Here is a 19,993-nt window from a genome sequence, read left to right as displayed (position 1 = left end):
TCTCTCCCTCCACCCCTCCCCTTTCTTTTTCTCTCTCCCTCCACCCCCTCCCCTTTCTTTTTGTTTCTGTGCAAAGGAAAATACTGCTTTGGTTTTTATTTCACTTTTAGAAAACTTATGGCCCTGAAGGAAGAGTTGGCTGGGTAGGTCAGTCATGACATCATTTTTAGATTTTTCAAGCCAAATGTAAAATTAAGTTGTTTTTGAAGCCAGCGCTTGCTGTGATGGAAGAGACTCCGGAAGGAGAACTTCCTGCCCTTCCAGGCTTAGGGCCCCTTAGAGTTTCCTCTGAGAGGTACCAAATTAGAATGGGAATGATTTATTAGAATATATTATCGCTCTCCCTCTCCCCAGTTCTCTATGCAATTGTACCATCAACACCATGAATTCCTATACAGAAGAAACTCTAAGCTGGTGCCAGGATACCTGGATTCTAATTTTGGCTTCTTTTGGAAGTGGTTGTGTGACGTTAACCAAGACACATGGGCCTTACTTTCTTCTTTTATAAATTCAAGCCTTGAGTTCAGATTTTTTTTTTTTTTTTGGTCTTTCAATCTTTAAGATGCAGTAATTTGTTTTGCTATTTACTTTGCTGAGCTTTGTTTAGTCTCCAGACTTGAGGGGGAATGAAAACCTTGACTAGAAAACAATTCCTGAAGTGTGGGAGATTATAGTAAAAGAATTTTTGGAGAAATAAAGCTAGCTGGTTGCCATTCTTCTTTTAAGTCCATCTGCTAAAAGGTAGCAGAATTGTTTCAGACATAACCTCATCCTCTCACAATTAAAAAAAAAAAAGACCTGCTAGATTAAGTCTGAACACATGTTTCTATTATTAAAAGGATTCAATATCTGGTATTAGGAAGGATATGTGTTCACAATATACAGTTTGTTATACTGCTGCTGCTGCTGCTAAGTCGCTTCAGTCGTGTCCGACTCTGTGAGACCTCATAGACAGCAGCCCACTAGGCTCCTCTGTCCCTGGGATTCTCCAGGCAAGAATACTGGAGTGGGTCATAAAGAAACCTAAAGCTGGGGGAGGTAAAAGTGAAATGGATAGTACACTAAGTACTGGAGGCATGTTTAAATATTCAAAACACACAGGAGATACAGAATAGCTTGACTCCTGTATGACAAATTGCAGGCTGTAGTTGCATTTACTTACATCTACTTATATTACTTGTGCACACTGGAGCTCTTTTTTTTATGAAAAAAGAGCTGATTTTCTAGAGTGGTTTACAGAAAGTAGTCTTATTATTATTAGAAATTATCTCATAAATTTATTAATTTAATAAATTAAATTAATAATTTAAATGAATAAATTTATATTATTTCATAAATAAGATATAAGATTAATAAACACATTCTTCAGCTAATCTAAAAATGGAAGAACTTCACCTTAGAAAGTGTGGCAATTTTATTTCATTTGGGGATAGCAGCAAGGAACCTCTTAACCTTATGAAGAAAATAAAATATGTGTCAGAATGACAGTCTATCACCATTATGAATCTTTCCCAGAAGCTTGAATTATGGGAAAGAAGATCCAAGCACTTCATTCTTTCTTTTCTATTTTCTGCTTTCAAGCCACTCTAACCTATCCAAAAACAATCATCTGGCACCAGTTCCCCAGTATTGCAAGGGACCCTTGTTAAAAACATAAAAAATTTATGATGCCCATCTCATAGAAATTATATTTTTGTATCCAGTAATTAGAAGATGACACATGTATAAAATCCTGCCATGAATTTAGACCATTTTTAACGGAATTCCTAAAGTATTTATTTATTTATTTATTTTCAGCTGTGCTGGGTCTTCACTGCTGCACGGACTTTCTTTAGTTGCAGTGAAAGGGGCTCCTCTCTAGTTGTGGTGTGCAGTCTTCTCATTGTTGTGGCTTCTCCTGCTGCAGAGTGCCAGCTCTAGGCGCACGGGCTTTATTGTGGCTCATGGGCTCTAGAGTACACAGGCTCAATAGTTGTGGCAATGGGCTTAGTTGTTCCACAGCATGTGGGACCTTCCTGGATCAGGAGACAAACCCATGTCTCCTGCACTGACAGGCAGATTCTTTACCACTGAGCCACCAGGAAGCCCCATTTTAAATAGAATTTGTTTCATTATGCCTAGCAGTTCTAGGTAATTGAAACAGTACATATATTTTCTGAAGACATTCTTCCGACTAAAGATAAAGTTAAGTGGAGAAAAGTGTTGCATAATTTTTTATACTCTCTTCCCAGGCCAGATGGGCAAAGGTAGGAAACTGTCTCCTGCTTTGGAGCATTGAAACTTACCCAGATTGGGGTTGAGAGAGGGCCTGAGATACATGTTGCTTGATCTTTATCTTCTGGAGTTCATGTTATAAAAACAAAGAGTATATTGAAAATATGAATGTTCTTCTCCCTTATACATTACCCTGCCATCTCTCCCACCATCCCTCAGTATTTCTCTAGGAGCAGTGGTTTCTGAATATAGTTGTTTCATGCACAGGGAACATTTAATAAGACATAACCAAACAAAAACACATACATGTTGGGAGAAATGGGGAAATCGTGTGATTAAGAACATTTAAAAAACCACAATACAGTATCATTATTGTATCCTAAAAGAAAATACATCAAGGTAAGAAGGAACATCCTGGCTGAGGGTGTGGCAACCCACTCTGGTAGTCTTGCCTGGAGAATCCCACAGTCAGAGGAGCCTGGCAGGCTATAATCCGTGAGTTGCAAAGAGTTGGACATGACTGAGAGACTAAGCACAGCACAGCACAGCACAACACAGCACAGAAGGAACATAATCTCAATACAGTCAAATTTAAGTTAAATTAATTTAATGGAAAATTGACTGTATTGCTCTCATTTTTCTTATTTTCTTCCAGATTGTTGAAATTGTCTTTACAGACTAGTGATTTGTAATCACTACTCAGAGGATAAAGTATAAAGTTCATTTCATATAGCTTATACTTTTGTTCCATATTTTTATTTTTTCCTACTTAGAACTTACATTCAAATCCTTTAAGAAAGCCTAGATAATAACTTTGCTTCTTCCATGTTGAAGAAAGCTTCCAAATGAGGTGTAACGTGGAATGTTAACTTTTTTGCTTACATTTTGTTATCTTCTTTTGATTATTTTTCTTCATTTTGTCATAAAAAATACTTTATCTCATTCTCATAAAACCTACTTGAGGTGGCTTTAGCATAGATTGTAATAAAATTAAATAAAAAGAAGAGGAAATTGAGAGAAGAGGAAAATAAAAATAAGAAAATAATATTAGAACACAAAAGTGCTGAAAGTCCTGTGTAAATTTTGGAGGTGAGCCTCATATGTGAATCTAGGATTGCTACAGTCAAAAGAAAGAGGGAGGCAGATAAATAAATGATCTATTCTGTATTAACCAATTACTGCAGAACTTAGTTGCTTAAAATACCAGGAATTTATTATCCCTGAGTTCAGGAAACTAGGAGGAGTGTAGCTGGGTGGTTTTGGCTCAGGGTCTCTCATAAGGCTAAATTAAGATATCAGCTGGGGCTGCACTTGTTTGAAGGGGGGCTTGATGGGGACTGCAAGATCCATTTCCAAGATAGCTTATCACGTGGCTGTTGGCTAAGGCTGATGGTCTTGGTTCCTGAATGTTGGTTCAGTTCAGTTCAGTTCAGTTCAGTCGCTCAGTTGTGTCCGACTCTTTGCAACCCCATGAATTGCAGCACGCCAGGCCTCCCTGTCCATCACCAACTCCCAGAGTTCACTCAGACTCATGTCCATCGAGTCAGTGATGCCATCCAGCCATCTCATCCTCTGTCGTCCCCTTCTCCTCCTGCCCCCAATCCCTCCCAGCATCAGAGTCTTTTCCAATGAGTCAACTCTTCGCATGAGCTGGCCAAAGTACTGGAGTTTCAGTTTAGCATCATTCCTTCCAAAGAAATCCCAGGGCTGATCTCCTTCAGAATGGACTGTTTGGATCTCCTTGCAGTCCAAGGCACTCTCAAGAGTCTTCTCCAACATCACAGTTCAAACGCATCAATTCTTCGGCGCTCAGCCTTCTTCACAGTCCAACTCTCACATCCATACATGACTACTGGAAAAGCCATAACCTTGACTAGATGGACCTCTGTTGCCAAAGTAGTGTCTCTGCTTTTGAATATGCTATCTAGGTTGGTCATAACTTTCCTTCCAAGGAGTAAGCGTCTTTTAATTTTATGGCTGCAGTCACCATCTGCAGTGATTCTGGAGCCCCCAAAAAATAAAGTCTGACACTGTTTCCACTGTTTCCCCATCTATTTGCCATGAAGTGATGGGACCAGATGCCATGATCTTCGTTTTCTGAATGTTGAGCTTTAAGCCAACTTTTTCACTCTCCTCTTTCACTTTCATCAAGAGGCTTTTTAGTTCCTCTTCACTTTCTGCCATAAGGGTGGTATCATCTGCATATCTGAGGTGATTGATATTTCTGCCTGCAATCTTGATTCCAGCTTGTGCTTCTTCCAGCTCAGTGTTTCTCATGATGTACTCTGAATGTTGGCAGATGGTATTAACTTTTCATCATGTCTCTCCACAGGGCTGCCTGGGTGTCCTTATAACATGGCAGCTGGATTTCTCAGTGTGAGTGATTTAAGAGAGGAGGTGAGAGAGGACTGTTGTTTAATCTATCCAGGCTATGATATTTTATTATAGCAACCTGGGCTGTTTGATACCCCTTAATGTAAACTGATGGCTAAAAACCAAAATATCAGTAAGTGAAAGCACTGACATGAGAAATCTACAGACTCCATCAAAATTGAAACTGTTCAGATGTACCAGCGGAGAAGGCAATGGCACCCCACTCCAGTACTCTTGCCTGGAAAATCCCATGGGCGGAGGAGCCTGGTGGGCTGCAGTCCGTGGGGTCGCGAAGAGTCAGACATGACTGAGTGACTTCACTTTCACTTTTCACTTTCATGCATTGGAGAAGGAAATGGCAACCCACTCCAGTGTTCTTGCCTGGAGAATCCCAGGGACGGGAGCCTGGTGGGCTGCCGTCTCTGAGGTCGCACAGAGTCGGACACGACTGAAGCGACTTAGCAGCAGCAGCAGCAGCAGCAGATGTACCAGCATAATACAAGGATAATCTCAGGGAAATTGGAGTGATGCTTCTCAAACTGAGTTAATTCTATTTCTGAGTATATATATATATATATATATATATATATATATATCAGTGAACTATAGATACTTAAAACTAAAGAATTAACATGTCCCATCTTTCTTAAGCAGTAAATTCATGTGAAGATTTCGGAAGGAAATTGTGGATATTTTTTATTGAAACGCTTTATCACAGAAGTCCACAAGAAAAATCCATAGTTATTTTGTGTTGTGTCTTATGTCTTTTACCAGTTTTATGCTTTACATAGGTTTAATTTTTTATGTTTTAATATTTTTATATACTGGTAATTACTGGAGAATTTGAACTTTTGTATCATTAAGGAAACCTTGTCTATTTGCCCCCTCCTAATTGTGTACATTTTTGCTGTAAACCCAATTCCTCTCTATCATCCATACCCTGCCCCCTAGATCTAGACCATGTGATTTCTCAGTCAGCCTGCAGATGTTCATACATATACTATTTTGAAAAGGTGGCCCCTTTTCAAACCCCTGCATGCATTTGTTTGTGTATTTGTTTATTAATGTACATTTAATTATAGAAAAAAATTTCTCACAAGTCAGCTCAACTTTCTAATGTAATTTCCCATAATTAAATCTTTTGTTTATAAATATGAAACTTTAGTTTTACTTTCCATGGCAGTGAGTTCCCTTGTAATATAAATATACCTGACATTATGCTTTAAAAATTACTCTAGTGCCTCTCTTTTTCTTGATAAAAATGTAATATTATACCTTTAAAATAGTATTTTTATTTTTATTATTATTATTTTTTTAAATAGTATTTTTAATTAGGGCCACCCATTGGAACTGGCAAAAGAAAATTTGATGTATAAGCTAAAACTTATGAATATGTAAATTATTCTCACTCAAAGAAAATAACTGAACTGATCAAAGGTTATGAGTAAGTGGCATTGTCCCTGAAGACCACCTCATTGGCAGAAAATAAGAACATTACTGTAATCATAGTAGTAAGAGTCAGCAGTAATCAAAAACTGTAGAATGTACTCAGATGCTAGCTTATGCATGCTAGCAAATTAACCTCAAAATCTTAGTGGCTTAACAGTACTGTGGCTGTTTTTCACTTGATCAGTCAATTGTGGGTCCACTGACTTTCCTGGGTAGCTCTGTCCCAAACAGGGACTCAAGAATCTAGATTACTTCTGTATTGTGACTGTTCTCTCAAAACCTGGCTTCTATATTGGAGGATCACATACTGGCTCTTAAAAGCTTTGAGTTAGAAATGACACACATTATTTTCTTTTCCAGCCCAAGGTCAGTCACAAGGGCTCATTTAACTGCAAGTGTCTAAGGAAATGTGGAGTAGCACATGCTTATTTGGTGAGCAGTATAGGACCTTGTACTGCTTCTTCTTCAAGCATAAGCCTTATTTTTAGGAAGGTGCAAAACACTTTGAACCTTAGTGTGACTTAGGGGGATAAAGTTAGAGTAACTACACAAAATAATCCATCTTTTAGTGGTTTTTAGAAAAAAAAAAACCCACACAAATTGTAAAGAAAAATCACTAAAAATTGTAAACAAAGATGAAATAATTAAAGCTACCTTGGAATTAATTTCACAATTCTTATGGACAATGGTGCTATAGAATAGGAGAAAGTTTGATGATGCTCTGGTACTGTAGATTCTGCTAAAATATGTTTTGCTTCAAAAATTGGTATCCAAGCTGAAACAATTGAACTTTTAAAAATAAACTGAAGGACACCTTTTTATATGCTCAAAACTTGTACTCAAACATGTTGAAGACAAACATTGATCTAACCTCTCATTGATTTTTGTTTACAATGTTTGTGAATTCATGTTTATCTGCAAAGTAGAAACAAAAATATTTTCAACAAGATGATGAGTTTTTAGTGAACAGAATAGCCAACTGAAAAGATTAATAAATGTGGTGAAATCTTTCACATGTAAAGTTGGAAGGTGCTTATTTTCTGAATTTATTAGTTAATACTGCAGCATTTATTGAAAGCATTTCACCTGAAAAAAAATTGCCTTTTTGCCTAGTATGTTTAATAGGATGGTAAAAATGATCACTTGTGAATGTTTTTACTGAAAAAAAATACTATAAAATGCTTAGGCATAAACCTACCTAATGAAGTAAAAGACATGTTTGTAGTCAGAAAACTATGATGCTGATGGAAGAAATTGAAGACAACACAAACAGATGGAAAGATATACTGTGTCCATGGACTGGAAGAATTAATATTGTTAAAATGACAACACTACCCCATGCAATCTACAGATTTAATGCAATCTTTATCATGAGATTCGCCAGGCGAGAATACTGGAGTGGGTTGCCATGCCCAGAGGATTTTCCCCACTCAGGGATCAAACCCATGTCTCCTGCATTGCAGACAGATTCTTCACTGCTGAGCCACTGGAGAAGCTCAAAGTATGTATGCATAAACAGAAAATTAATTCAGAAAAACTGTTAGTTGTCTACCTAGGCATGATGAGTTATTCTCCTCAAAGGGCCTGCATGCACTAGCTTTGGGTGATTGCTAAGCAACCATTGTATTTATTAAGTCATTTCTAGAAAATAGTCAATTTGGTTTGTCCTTGGTAGTATTGGATGGTGTGTTTCAGCCAAAGAAACTTCCTTAATTTCCTGCAGTATTTGCCTACTACTGGGGTACATCAAACAACAGTTAGAACTGGACATGGAACAACAGACTGGTTCCAAATAGGAAAAGGAGTACGTCAAGGCTGTATATTGTCACCCTGCTTACTTAACTTCTATGCAGAGTACATCATGAGAAACGCTGGGCTGGAAGAAGCACAAGCTGGAATCAAGATTGCAGGCAGAAATATCAATCACCTCAGATATGCAGATGATACCACCCTTATGGCAGAAAGTGAAGAGGAACTAAAAAGCCTCTTGATGAAGTGAAAGAGGAGAGTGAAAAAGTTGGCTTAAAGCTCAACATTCAGAAAACGAAGATCATGGCATCTGGTCCCGTCACTTCATGGCAAACAGATGGGGAAACAGTGGAAACAGTGTCAGACTTTATTTTTTGGGGCTCCAAAATCACTGCAGATGGTGACTGCAGCCATGAAATTAAAACACGCTTACGACTTGGAAGGAAAGTTATGACCAATCTAGACAGCATATTGAAAAGCAGAGACATTACTTTGGCAACAGAGGTCCATCTAGTCAAGGTTATGGCTTTTCCAGCAGTCATGTATGGATGTGAGAGTTGGACTGTGAGGAAGGCTGAGCGCCAAAGAATTGATGCGTTTGAACTGTGGTGTTGGAGAAGACTCTTGAGAGTCCTTTGGACTGCAAGGAGATCCAACCAGTCCATTCTAAAGGAGATCAGTCCTGGGATTTCTTTGGAAGGAATGATGCTAAAGCTGAAACTCCAGTACTTTGGCCACCTCATGTGAAGAGTTGACTCACTGGAAAAGACTCTGATGCTGGGAGGGATTGGGGGCAGGAGGAGAAGGGGACGACAGAGGATGAGATGGCTGGATGGCATCATTGACTCAATGGATGTGAGTTTGAGTGAACTCTGGGAGTTGGTGATGGACAGGGAGGTCTGGCGTGCTGCAATTCATGGGGTTGCAAAGAGTCGGACACGACTGAGCAAGTGAAGTGAACTTAGGGTACATCTTGCTATAAACAGGTCTCTTTGATATTTTAATTACTGTAAGTCCCCTACATATGAACAAGTTCCATTCTGAGAGCAAGTTTGTAAGTCCAACAAAGTTAGCCTAGGTACCCAAAGAACACGGTCAGCTATATAGTAGTGTACTGTAATAGGTTTATAATACTTTTCTAATAGTACATAAAAATAAACAAACACAAAGAATAAAGAAAACATTTTAAATCTTACAGTACAGTACCTTGAAAAGTAAGATAGTACACTATAATAGCAGCTATACAGGGCCTGGCATCCAGTGAACAGACAAAAAGAGTTACTGACTAGAGGAGGGAGAGGAGGTGGGAGACAGAAGAGCTGAAAGATCCTCAGCAATAGGAAATGGAGCACAAGCTACAATTTCACCCAAACCTGAGGTTCATGGAACCCATGTTGGCATCTTTGAAAGCTCTCAACTGGAAGGCTCATATATAGGGGACTTACTGTAATGCTTAAAAAGTAAGCACATAATGTAAATGTACTTAATGGCACTGAACTAAACACTTAAAAATGGTCAAAATTTATTTTACGAATATTTTACCCCCAAATGGTCCTATGGAAAAATTTACAAGTTAATGGAATTTTAATATTAATACTTGGCTCAGCTCATCTCTCAATGTCAACCCTGAATGTGCTGAGGTTGACTATGAGAGGATGTGACATTATAGCCTTAGCCAATCTCTTCCTAGTCTTTCCTGTCATGCAGGTGAGGTTGAGGGTGGGGTGGGGAGTGGTGGTGTGCCAGAGAAGGTCTCTATCTCGCCAATTCTGCTGTTGCGTAGAGGGCAAGTCTGCGTGTATGTTTTCTTGTGTGATTGGAGACCTGAGCTGGCCGCCGAGCGCTATTTTTCCTTCATCCTGGAGAAAGGAGCAGTTTAAAGGTTCTGTCGCAGCAGGTGGGACGATCCTGGACATTCTGGCAGCTCCCCTCTGCCACTCTTAGCAGGCAATCAGCGGACGAGGGCAGGGCTGGAATGAAAAAGGGTTTGGATCTCAGTGACTGGAGATGAAAGTTGCGAAAACTCTGCCCAGCTTTCTGCTCTGGATCAACTTTCCAGGTTATAGGATGAACAAACTCTTAAGGCTGGCGGTGGTGCGTCCTCCCTGTGACTCGTGCCTTTGTTCCTCACGCCTGCTCAGAGCCGCTGCGCTCACAGTCCCCGCACCTGCCGGGTGCGCACCCCACCCTCCCAGCGTGCTGGAGCCTCCGCCGCTGCCGCGGGCCCTGCTCCACCAAGCACATGCGCACTGGCGACGCCGGGCCGGCGCCTTCAGTCTCCTCCTCCGCCGCCTGCCGATTCCGCAGTCACTTCCTGCAGCTGTTTCCCTGTGGGTCCGTTTGGACTGACTTTTGACAGTCAGCCTTCAGCTGTGGAGGGGGATCTGCCGGGCCAGCCGAGAAAGTTGCGCGGAGGGAGGCGGAGTAGAATCGGGCCGAGCCGGGCGTGGAGGACGGACGGCGGCGGGCGTCCGGGGCAGGCGCGGCGCCCAGACTCCCGGCGCGTCCCGGGGGTTCCGGTAAGTGCGGGCGATCGCGAGCCTCGGGGCATTTAGGACGAGCACCGGAGCGACCAGGCTAGCAGTTCCTTTCCGGTGCGGTCTTTCCACCTGCCCTCCACGTGACCAGCTTGCAGTGCTTTTATTTATTTGTTTGTTTTTAAAGCATTTCACGTGTACTGTTTGGATCCTCTAGGCGTGCGGCTGCCTTGGCCCTAGCTCTTGCCCCCGCCCCGTGGGAGACCCGGGATTCCATCTTTCGTGATGGCATCCTCACGGGATTGAGGTGCGTGCGTGCGTGTTTGTGTATGTGTGTGTGTGTGTGTGTGCGTGTATGTGTGTGTGTATGTATGTGTATGTGAGTGCGCTCTCTTATGTATGCATGCACGTTTTAGAAATTTAAGATATATGTGGGCGATGCTGAAGTATATGTAGCTGTGATTCAAATACGTGAAAGGTTTCCTAGGATTCGGACCCGTCATAACTGAGACTGGAGAACATTCACCAGTTCACCAAGGCCTCTTCTTCCCAGGTTCTTGCGTTCTTTTGGGTCTTCCTTCTGTGATATACCTTACAACTGATTATTGTTCTGTTTTCCTTTCTCATTCCTTCTCGCTGTGTTCTGATGACCTTTGAATAATACTCACCGTCTTTCCCTCATTTTCGGAATCCCCAGTTACAGACTTCCTTAGTTTCCTGAGATGCTAGTAAAACCTGTTCCCTTATTGTGTTTTCTTTCCTCCGAAGATTTCTCCAAATGAGAAAGTGGTTGTCTTTAATGCAGTATGTGAAGAGTAGGCCCCAGTTCGATCATGAAAACTATGCTACACGATCATTCCTTTTCTTTAAACAGGGTAGACTGAGAAGCTTTGGTTTTCTTTATTGTCCCCTCAACCCCTTCCATACCAGGACATTAACCACCATAAATCCTTCATTTATGCTACTTCAAGCATCAAATTGAATGGCTTTTATGATCTGAGGAATATTTTATTTACATCAGGCATCAAGTTAGTTTCTTTTAATCTAATGCAATAGTTGAACAGACTTGAGTCCTATATGCTTTGAACCTCTTTATATTCCACCATATCTGCTTTCACTGAAGGCTTCGTTTTTAGATTTTTATTTTATGCTAGTTTTTTTTTTTTTTTTTGCAAGTATAGTAATACCTGATGTAATTGTCTTGCATAGATACTTTTGGGGGAGTTGACATCATTTTGATTGTTAAATATTACAAGAAAGAATTTTGGACTATCTAGCTATTCTGTAAACATTAAAAGGTAAAATGTGATAATGGGTAAGTCTGTACTGTATGAGAATTTTTTCTTCAATTCAAGAGATTTTATCAGGCCTTTATTTTGATGGAAGCCTGTAGCTGGGGGAGACACATGCTGGTATTTCCTCAAGTGGGAGTGAACTTTTATAAAACAAGTCCAGACATGTCTAGGCCATTGGTAACATTTGATTTTCTCTTTATATTGCTTATTTCCTTTATCCAGATGTTCTAACATCCTCCTTCACCATTTCTCTCTGAGCTGGCAGCTTGTCATTGGCACTTTGGTATCCTTTTGTTTCTGTACAGGTGGTATATGTAGTCTTTTAATATTACTAATTGTCATGATTAGGTAAACTTTTTAAAAAGTGGTCTTTGTCCCCATAGTTTTCTTTTTTAAAATATCCGTATTTGCCTTTGCTTTCTGAATGTCTTCACTTGGTTTAATTGAGAGGAATAATGTGATTATAAGAACCTGACTTTTTAAATGTTCTAAATCTGTACTGCTTTTTAAAAAATATTCTCAGAGGTATGGACAACATACTTATGCTTGAGAATAAAATAACATTATTGTTTTTCTAAATATTATGCTTAATGAGAAATATTGTTGAGTACTATGACTAATGATGTATGTACTTTGCTATTTAGTACATTGTTTTCCCATTGCACTGATAACCTCTCCTGCTCTAAGAGCCTGAATTTAGTACAAAAACTGTTATTTGGTTGCAATTTACAGGTGTAGATACTTATTAAATGTGGTAAAAGAGACTTAACTTTTCAAAATTGTTCTTGGTTGATTTTAGTAAATCTATTATTGTAAAAAACCTATACTTTTCTATTGCAGATGGAAAATTTTGGCACTTAAAATAGCTATATTTTATTGACCAAAAAGAGGTTTTAATAGTATTGAAAGTGGAAGGAATAGAGGATTTTGAGATAAGGATTTTAATTTGGGTTAATTAGAATCGTGGGAACTCAAAGCACATAGTGTGGTTCATTTTGAGATACTCAGGGTTAGGGGCTTCCCTCATAGCTCAGTTGGTAAAGAAATCACCTGCAATTCAGGAGACCCCATTTCGATTCCTGGATCAGGAAAATCCGCTGGAGAAGGGATAGGTACACACTCCAGTATTCTTGGGCTTCACTTGTGGCTCAGCTGGTAGAGAATCCACCTGCAGTGCAGGAGACCTGGGTTTGATTCCTGGGTTGGGAAGATTCCCTGGAGAAGGGGAAGGCTACCCACTCCGCTATTCTGGCCTGGAAAATTACCTGCATCAAATAGTGCATGAAGTAAGCATCCAGTGGGGTACTGGGTCATACTGCCAGGGCCCCAGTATAATTCTAGTTCCTCAGTCTTTTCAACTATTTGCTTTCCCATATAGTCTCTATTGTTTCCCTCAGAAAAGACCCAATATGTTCCAGTCCCACTTCAGTTTTACCCGTTTCTCCTGCCTCTGACCCAGATGGCAACTTCTAATCTTGAGTATCTCAAAATGAACCACACTGTGTGCTTTGAGTTTCCACGATTCCAACTAACCCAAATTAAAATCCTTATCTCAAAATTTACCTCTAGAGAGAGAAAGAAAATACTCTGATTTTATAGGAGACTAATGAATACAATCTAAGGCTACATGAGGTGGGGTCTTCAGCTTGAGGCTGTGGGGCACAGGCATGTAATATGAATAGAAGCAGCAGGCTGAGTGGGCACTTGAGGTGGCCTAGAGAAGACAAGCTTGGGTACCCAGGACAGTGCCTCTCAATACTAACTAGCTATTCTTGCCCAGGTAGGACTATGGTCCAAGTGTTGTCAGAGCCCCCTTTTATCAAGAGGAGCCACAAATCTTTTGATTTTGAAATGTTGACAACCAATTCAATTTAAAAATGAAAGCAAAATGAAACACTGTATATTCCAAACAGAGCACATCTGTGGCTGCATGTGGCCTTCAGGTTGTTTGTTTGCAACCTCCACTTTGAAGATTCCTTGGATCAATTATTTTGGTGTTACTAGTTGGCTTCCCTGGAGAAGGCAATGGCACCCCACTCCAGTACTCTTGCCTGGAAAACCCCATGGACGGAGGAGCCTGGAAGGCGGCAGTCCATGGGGTTGCTGAGGGTCGGACATGACTGAGCGACTTCACTTTCACTTTTCATTTTCATGCATTGGGGAAGGAATTGGCAACCCACTCCAGTGTTCTCACCTGGAGAATCCCAGGGACAGGGGAGCCTGGTGGGCTGCCGCCTATGGGGTCGCAAAGAGTCGAACACGACTGAAGAGACTTAGCAGCAACAGCAGCAGCAGTTGGCTTCCCTGGTGGCTCAGAGGTTAAAGCATCTGCCTGCAAGGCGGGAGACCTGGATTCGATCCCTGGGTCGGGAAGATCCCCTGGAGAAGGAAGTGGCAGCCCACTCCAGTATTCTTGCCTGGAGAAGCCCATGGACGGAGGAGCCTGGTAGGTTACAGTCCACGGGGTCGCAAAGAGTCGGACACGACTGAGCGACTTCACTTTCACTTTTCACTAGTTGATCCGAAGGTACATGTTTATTTATTTTTGTCACATTTAGTGACTCAACAGTTTTTCCAAGATATCAGAGTATATGTCTAATATTAGCTATTAGATATATAGAGTTCTTGGATAGTTAAGCTAGTTCTAGACATGTTTGCAGTAGTTTGAGCAGTGACACTCTTGATTTCACTGTTTTTGATATTATTTGGATGGAAAGACTAGTTTGCATGAAAAGGGGATATTTGCTAAGGTTCTCTGCTGGTGGTGTTTTTTTTTTTTTTTTTGACTATGTATGATTATCATCAAGAGTGTTTTAAGTGTGCCTGAGGGAAGGGGTCTGGACTGGGTGACCTTTGATGTTCATGTCAGTCATGTGACTTTTAGATTTAATTAGCCATGGATGCAATGCTATTAATGTTCATGGGCCAGAGGGACTGCAGTTGGAGCTGTGCCAGGCACAATCAAGCCAAATCCATAAAGCTCTTCTCAGTGGAAGAGCATTGTGTCAATGTGGATTAACAGATGGGGGAAATGTGCCGAATGAGGGAAAAGAAAGGGAGTCTCAAAGATGGTTTGGAGAAGTAGAGGAAGGAACCTATGATGTGGTTATTTACATGTCATATTGCTGATGACACATTTTAAGTTTTTTTTTCCAATATTTGCTGTTGATTCAGATTTGAAGACCCGACTTCTCCTCATCCTTTGGATGATGCCCAAGGCTTTTCTACCCAATGATCCTCTTGCAACACGCCGGGCTTCCTCCGCCTAAGCGGCCCTCATCCTCTCCTCCTATGTCAGTGGCCGCCAGGTCTACAGGAGCCTTGCAGCTTCCACCGCAGAAACCTTTTGGGCAGGAGGCTTCCTTGCCTTTGGCTGGGGAAGAAGAGCCACCTAAGGGAGGGGAACCAGACAGTGCCCTGGAGGAGCTATGTAAGCCCCTGTACTGCAAGCTCTGCAATGTCACCTTGAACTCAGCGCAGCAAGCCCAGGCTCATTATCAGGTAAGGGAAGAAAAGAAAAATCAAGCATCTGGTGGGAGAACATTTCAGGGCTTTGCTCAATTCACAGGTGTCTCTGAAATGACCATTTGTGCCTGGAATAATAAGATGGCTAAGTATTTGTTTGGCTAAAAGCACAGTGTTGCTGCTTTAAAAGAAAACATCACTTTTCTTGGAATGAGATTTCTTTCAACTTCCTACACTTAGCTGTGTGGCATCAGTTTATCTGGGGTTTTGTGTGCGTGTGTGCTCAGCTGCTTCAGTCACGTCTGACTCTTTGTGACCCTATGGACTGTAGCCCTCCGGGGTTCTCTGTCCAGGGGATTTTCCAGGCAAGAATACCAGGGTGAGTAGCCGTTCCTTTCTCCAGGGCATCTTCCTAACCCAGGGATGGAACCCACATCTTTCACATTGCCTGCATTGGCAGACAGGTTCCTTACCACTGGTGCCACCTGGGAAGCCATCTGTTGTTTTAGGCAAATAAAATCACTTGTGCATGTTTGAACCTGTGGTCCTAAGGAGATCAGGTGTTTGAAGTATCGTGTACCATACTCAATTCAGTGTCAAAGTTGTCTGAAAGAATTAGTTTTATAAATATTCTCTTCCAGCTAATGCAGTTTGTATCAGTTCAGAATATTCTTTGTCTATGAATCTTTAGCTTTTCCTTTTGACCTCTGTCATTGCTAAGGAAAACACAGGTATGTTTCTTGATTGTTTTGTGTATATAAAATTATATCCTCTTTTTTTTTGAGAAAAGAGATCCAAGAAGCTATTGAGGCCAAATACCATTGCATGAAAATATGTTTTCTGGGTCATCATTGATTTGACTCTTTATTCTCTACATGAATATCTGAAACAATAGGACGATATGTTAGAAGGCTGACTGTTAGGAAGATGTTTCTCCTGTTGTGCCTCTGTAACTTCCTTCAAGTTTTCATTTACTCTGGGTGTAAGTCTTTGCTGTTTTGTTTAGGGTTGATCTTCAAGGTGGCTAATTGCATCACTTTGTGATTGTACATCAGAGACATTTTAATGGTGAATTGCTTTCTTTGGGATTTAGGGGAAGACATGTTACTTTTATGGAGTTCCTGTTGTTTGGCTTTAATTGGCCCTCCAACGCAAAGAGTTAATTATATCATCCAGATCTTGGCAAGTGTGGCTGTTGGTCATTGACCAGTGTGTTAGTCGCTCTGTCGTGTCTTACTCTTTGATCATTATTGGTTCATAAAAGCCTCTTCTGGATTTATTTTTTTACATTTCTTTCTTTGTCCCCATCCCCTACTCTCATTCCCTCTGTGTATCACTTCCCATGACAATGGTTTGACACGGGTTCTTTTGCCTGTTGTACTTTTCGGTTGTGGTCTGTTAGGATGATCCATGTCAAATTCAACACACAGTGCTATCAATAGCTTTTGTCTTCATTTGTTTCTGTGGAATGTTTGGTTTTATGGTCTACGACTCATGAAAATCAAGCCTGGTTTCTAAAGTTTTGATTTTTAGCTGTTTAAACCATTAACTTGGGAGCAATTTAATTGTGTGTCATATACACATGTAAGTACCATTTACAGAAAAGTTGTTTACTTTTATGAGGGAAAACTCTTGGGCAATATGTAATTTAAATATATGTGCATGGACTGTACATACATCTCCTGCCTTTTTCCTTCCTAATATCTCTTTGTGACAGTGATGGATGCTTCTGGTTATTCATAGAGAGAGTTCAATTTGAGCAGAGTCATTGGATTATAAGGCTTAAACTAGGTAAGAAAGATAACCAGAATTTATTTAGGTTTTTTCTTTTCTTCTACACTTGTTTGTATGTGTGTGCTGAACTTTTTAGCTGATGAGTAAAATATACTTAATTTCATCTTCCTCAGTGATACAGTGCATATATGAATTAAAAATATAAGAAAATGGAATTAAATTTTAGATAATCAGAATTTTTAAGTGGAAAAGTTGGAGAAGGACAGCCTGTTCTAGAAACAATTTAAGCAGCCAAGAACTGAGGAAAAGTAGAGTAGAGAAGAAGCAAACTGGTATCTAGAGAGTGGAACAATAGAAAACTAAAAGTTTGAGTGTAATAAAAGCCAGTTCTTAAGAGCTCAGAAGCAAAGATTTGAATGAAACCAGTGTTACTGGTAATTCTTAGGGGAAGAAGTTTTCTTCCTCTAAGAAACAAAGCAAGCAGTTCATGTATAAAAGTACAGAGCAGTTTCATTAGGATAGCATAGAAGAAAGCTAATCCAGAACTGAAATCTGGATTTCAACCTGCGAGAAATGTCAGCATGTGAAAGTGTGGATCAAAGAGTAGATCAGAATAATAAATAAGCAGAGTGTGAACACAACATATGTGGGTGCACCAATATAGAAAAAAAGCATAGAAATGTTATCCTGAAAGATACATCGAAGACTATACCAAGGGTACACGAATAGGCTGTGATTTAGGAAGTCTTCTAGAGACAAGGGTAAGACTAATGAGTAAGGCTTACTGAGGACCAGAAATAGGCAGAATGGCAATGATTATAGATTGATACAGCAAGGTGGCTGATGAGATGATGGAAATAAAATTTTATTTCAACTCTAAAACATGCTTTGTAATTTTTTGATACTGACCGATACCAAGACAAGACCACAGATTCATTATTTTGATTATGTGTGAGATAAAAGGGATCAGTGGTAGCCTATTTATAAGCTAGAAACACATTCATGTAAGGTCATAAATCACAGTTGATTACATTACTCAGAACGTTTTAGTCAGTTGATGGCATTGTTGAAATCTCAAAGTTTCAGGTTGCCCAGGGTATTGTAAACAGCCTTCAGTCTGGTTTGTGTGGTGTTTCGGTAGAGACTGCCCATATCATGCTCCAGTAATCCAGGACACACAATGGAAACTGCTCAACAAATACTTCCCTTTAAGCTCACTGAGATTTTCCCCTGCCATCCTCGTGTTCCTAAACTGGGGCTGCCTTAGTGATGACCCTTGCATATCCAGTGGTCATCACAGATTTAGTTCTATTCCCAGGACTTTTTAACCCAGTCAGCTTGCTTCAAAATACCCTTTGCTATTGTTTCATTTTTAATGATGGTACATATTTTTGTGGTCTCAAAATGATGACTTTAGTTATAATTTAAAGTCAAACCTTTGGAGGAAAAATATGTATTCATTTTATTAAAATCTGTCTGTAGGCTTCAGGTTACTTAGGGTAAGCCAGACATGGAGTAACATAATACTGTTTCAGCAGCATAATTGCCCAGAGGAAGAATCACTTTAGGATAGAAGGTCATTAATAGAAATTTAAAAAGCAAAAAGCATTGGATAAATTTTGCTAAGGCCTCTATATTTTGAATTAACGTCAACCATTTTTCCCTGTTAATTCATGTAACTCGTTTGAAAAAGAACTGGTTATTCAAGGTACATTTTAAAAATCTGTCAACAACATAGATTTCTATTTGTAATATTTAGTAGCCAAACAACAACCTACCATAGTAAGTAGATTAATTTGAAAAACACAGAACACAGGGGAAAAAAGTAGTTCTAGAATTGAAATACAGAAGATAGTGACCTTAATTCATAATTCAGAGGATACAGCTGATGTTATCCCCAAATTTAAAGTACTGATTTTGGCACATACATTTTTACGTTGATCACCCAGCTTTGGATGATGCCAGCTTTGGATGGCATAATCTCTAATGTCAGCTAATTTTTAAGGCCCCCCCCCCCCCGCCGCCAAGTTTCCCATATGATTGTTTTCCAGTTGAACTTGCAGTGTACTGAGAGTGGTCAAAAACTTTGTTGGTAGACAGAAGCTCTCTGTGACCCTGTTAGCTGGATCTCACCACCTTTCTGCTTCCCTGTCTCATCTTGCCTACCTCTTGCACGCTTAGTCATTCAGTCATGTCTGACTCTTTGTGACAAAGGGCAGGCAGATTCTTGACTGCTGAGCCACCAGGGAAGCCCCCTCCCTACCTGGTTTCTTTGCATTTCACAATAGATATCCTTTCTTCTCTACAAGGCTGATTCCTCACCCTGTACTCTGGATTTCATCACCTATCATCCCCTCTTCACCTCAATCAGATTAAAAATATGCTCAGGTTTTTTCCCCCATGTCAATAAAAATAGCAACAACAACCTTCCCTTTCCTTTTAATTCCTCTGTTAGCAATCTTTCTTTTCTTCTGTCCTTAGAGTTCTGCTGGATATACTTTGTAAGTTTTCATTTCCTGACCCACCATACTCTGGTTTCCATTCCTGTGTTCTAGTGAAATGGTCCTTTTCAAGGCTATCTGTGACATTAGAGGTGAAATCTATCTCCTTCTCACTTAGCCTCTTTGTAGCATTTGCACTGGTAACAGCTTACCCCTTAAAACATTCGAAGATATTTTTCTCAAAATAATGCCTGTAGAATAAAAGATTTATAATGAAAAGCAGTAATCACCTGTTCTCACTTCCACAGGTATGCCCTATCTTTTCTTCTCTATTCTTTCTGCCTCCCATCGTGGGTTGGCTCTAGTTTTATTTTGACAACATCAAGTTTTATAACATTTTTGTTTATTCTATAATCAGATTAACTTTCCTATGCTTGATACTTGCAAGTTGACTCAAATGTTAAAAATTGATATTTAGCTTTTGTATCATTAGTAGGGAAATGTTGTTCAGTGCAAAGCTATTTCTTTCTTTCTGTTTCCAATGTTGTGGTTCTATACCACTTAAAGAGATGTTCAAATGGATGGCTCTTTCTTGAAAGTCACCAGTTCCTCAAAATCGTTCCCTTTTAGTTTCCTTCAGATGTGTATTATAACTTTGAAATAGCTTTTTGTTTTTCCTTGAGTTTCTCACACTTTCTTAAAAAAAATAGAAGATTCTTATGCCTTAAAAAAATCTGCTGCTGCTGCTGCTGCTAAGTCGCTTCAGTCGTGTCCGACTCTGTGCGACCCCACAGAT

General features: G+C 40.0%; 1 protein-coding gene across 2 annotated transcripts in view; it reads left to right on the top strand.

Moving 5' to 3' along the window:
- The first annotated feature begins 10,082 nt into the window (after nt 1–10,082).
- The window catches only part of ZMAT3 (zinc finger matrin-type 3), a 39,579-nt gene continuing 29,668 nt past the window's right edge, over nt 10,083–19,993 (top strand). The window contains exons 1-2 of one of the 2 annotated variants that reach the window (XM_040231528.1): nt 10,083–10,304; nt 14,732–15,058. In XM_040231528.1, coding sequence (XP_040087462.1) covers nt 14,789–15,058 — 270 coding nt within the window. In that variant the 5' untranslated portion in view covers nt 10,083–10,304; nt 14,732–14,788. The remainder of the gene's footprint in view (nt 10,305–14,731; nt 15,059–19,993) is intronic. The other variant, XM_040231518.1, reaches the window with a different exon arrangement.

This window comes from Oryx dammah, unplaced genomic scaffold (genome assembly GCF_014754425.2).
Source record: "Oryx dammah isolate SB20612 unplaced genomic scaffold, SCBI_Odam_1.1 HiC_scaffold_2, whole genome shotgun sequence".
NCBI lineage: Eukaryota > Metazoa > Chordata > Mammalia > Artiodactyla > Bovidae > Oryx > Oryx dammah.
Note: the sequence above shows the minus strand (reverse complement) of the source record. Positions and strands in the feature narration are given on the sequence as shown.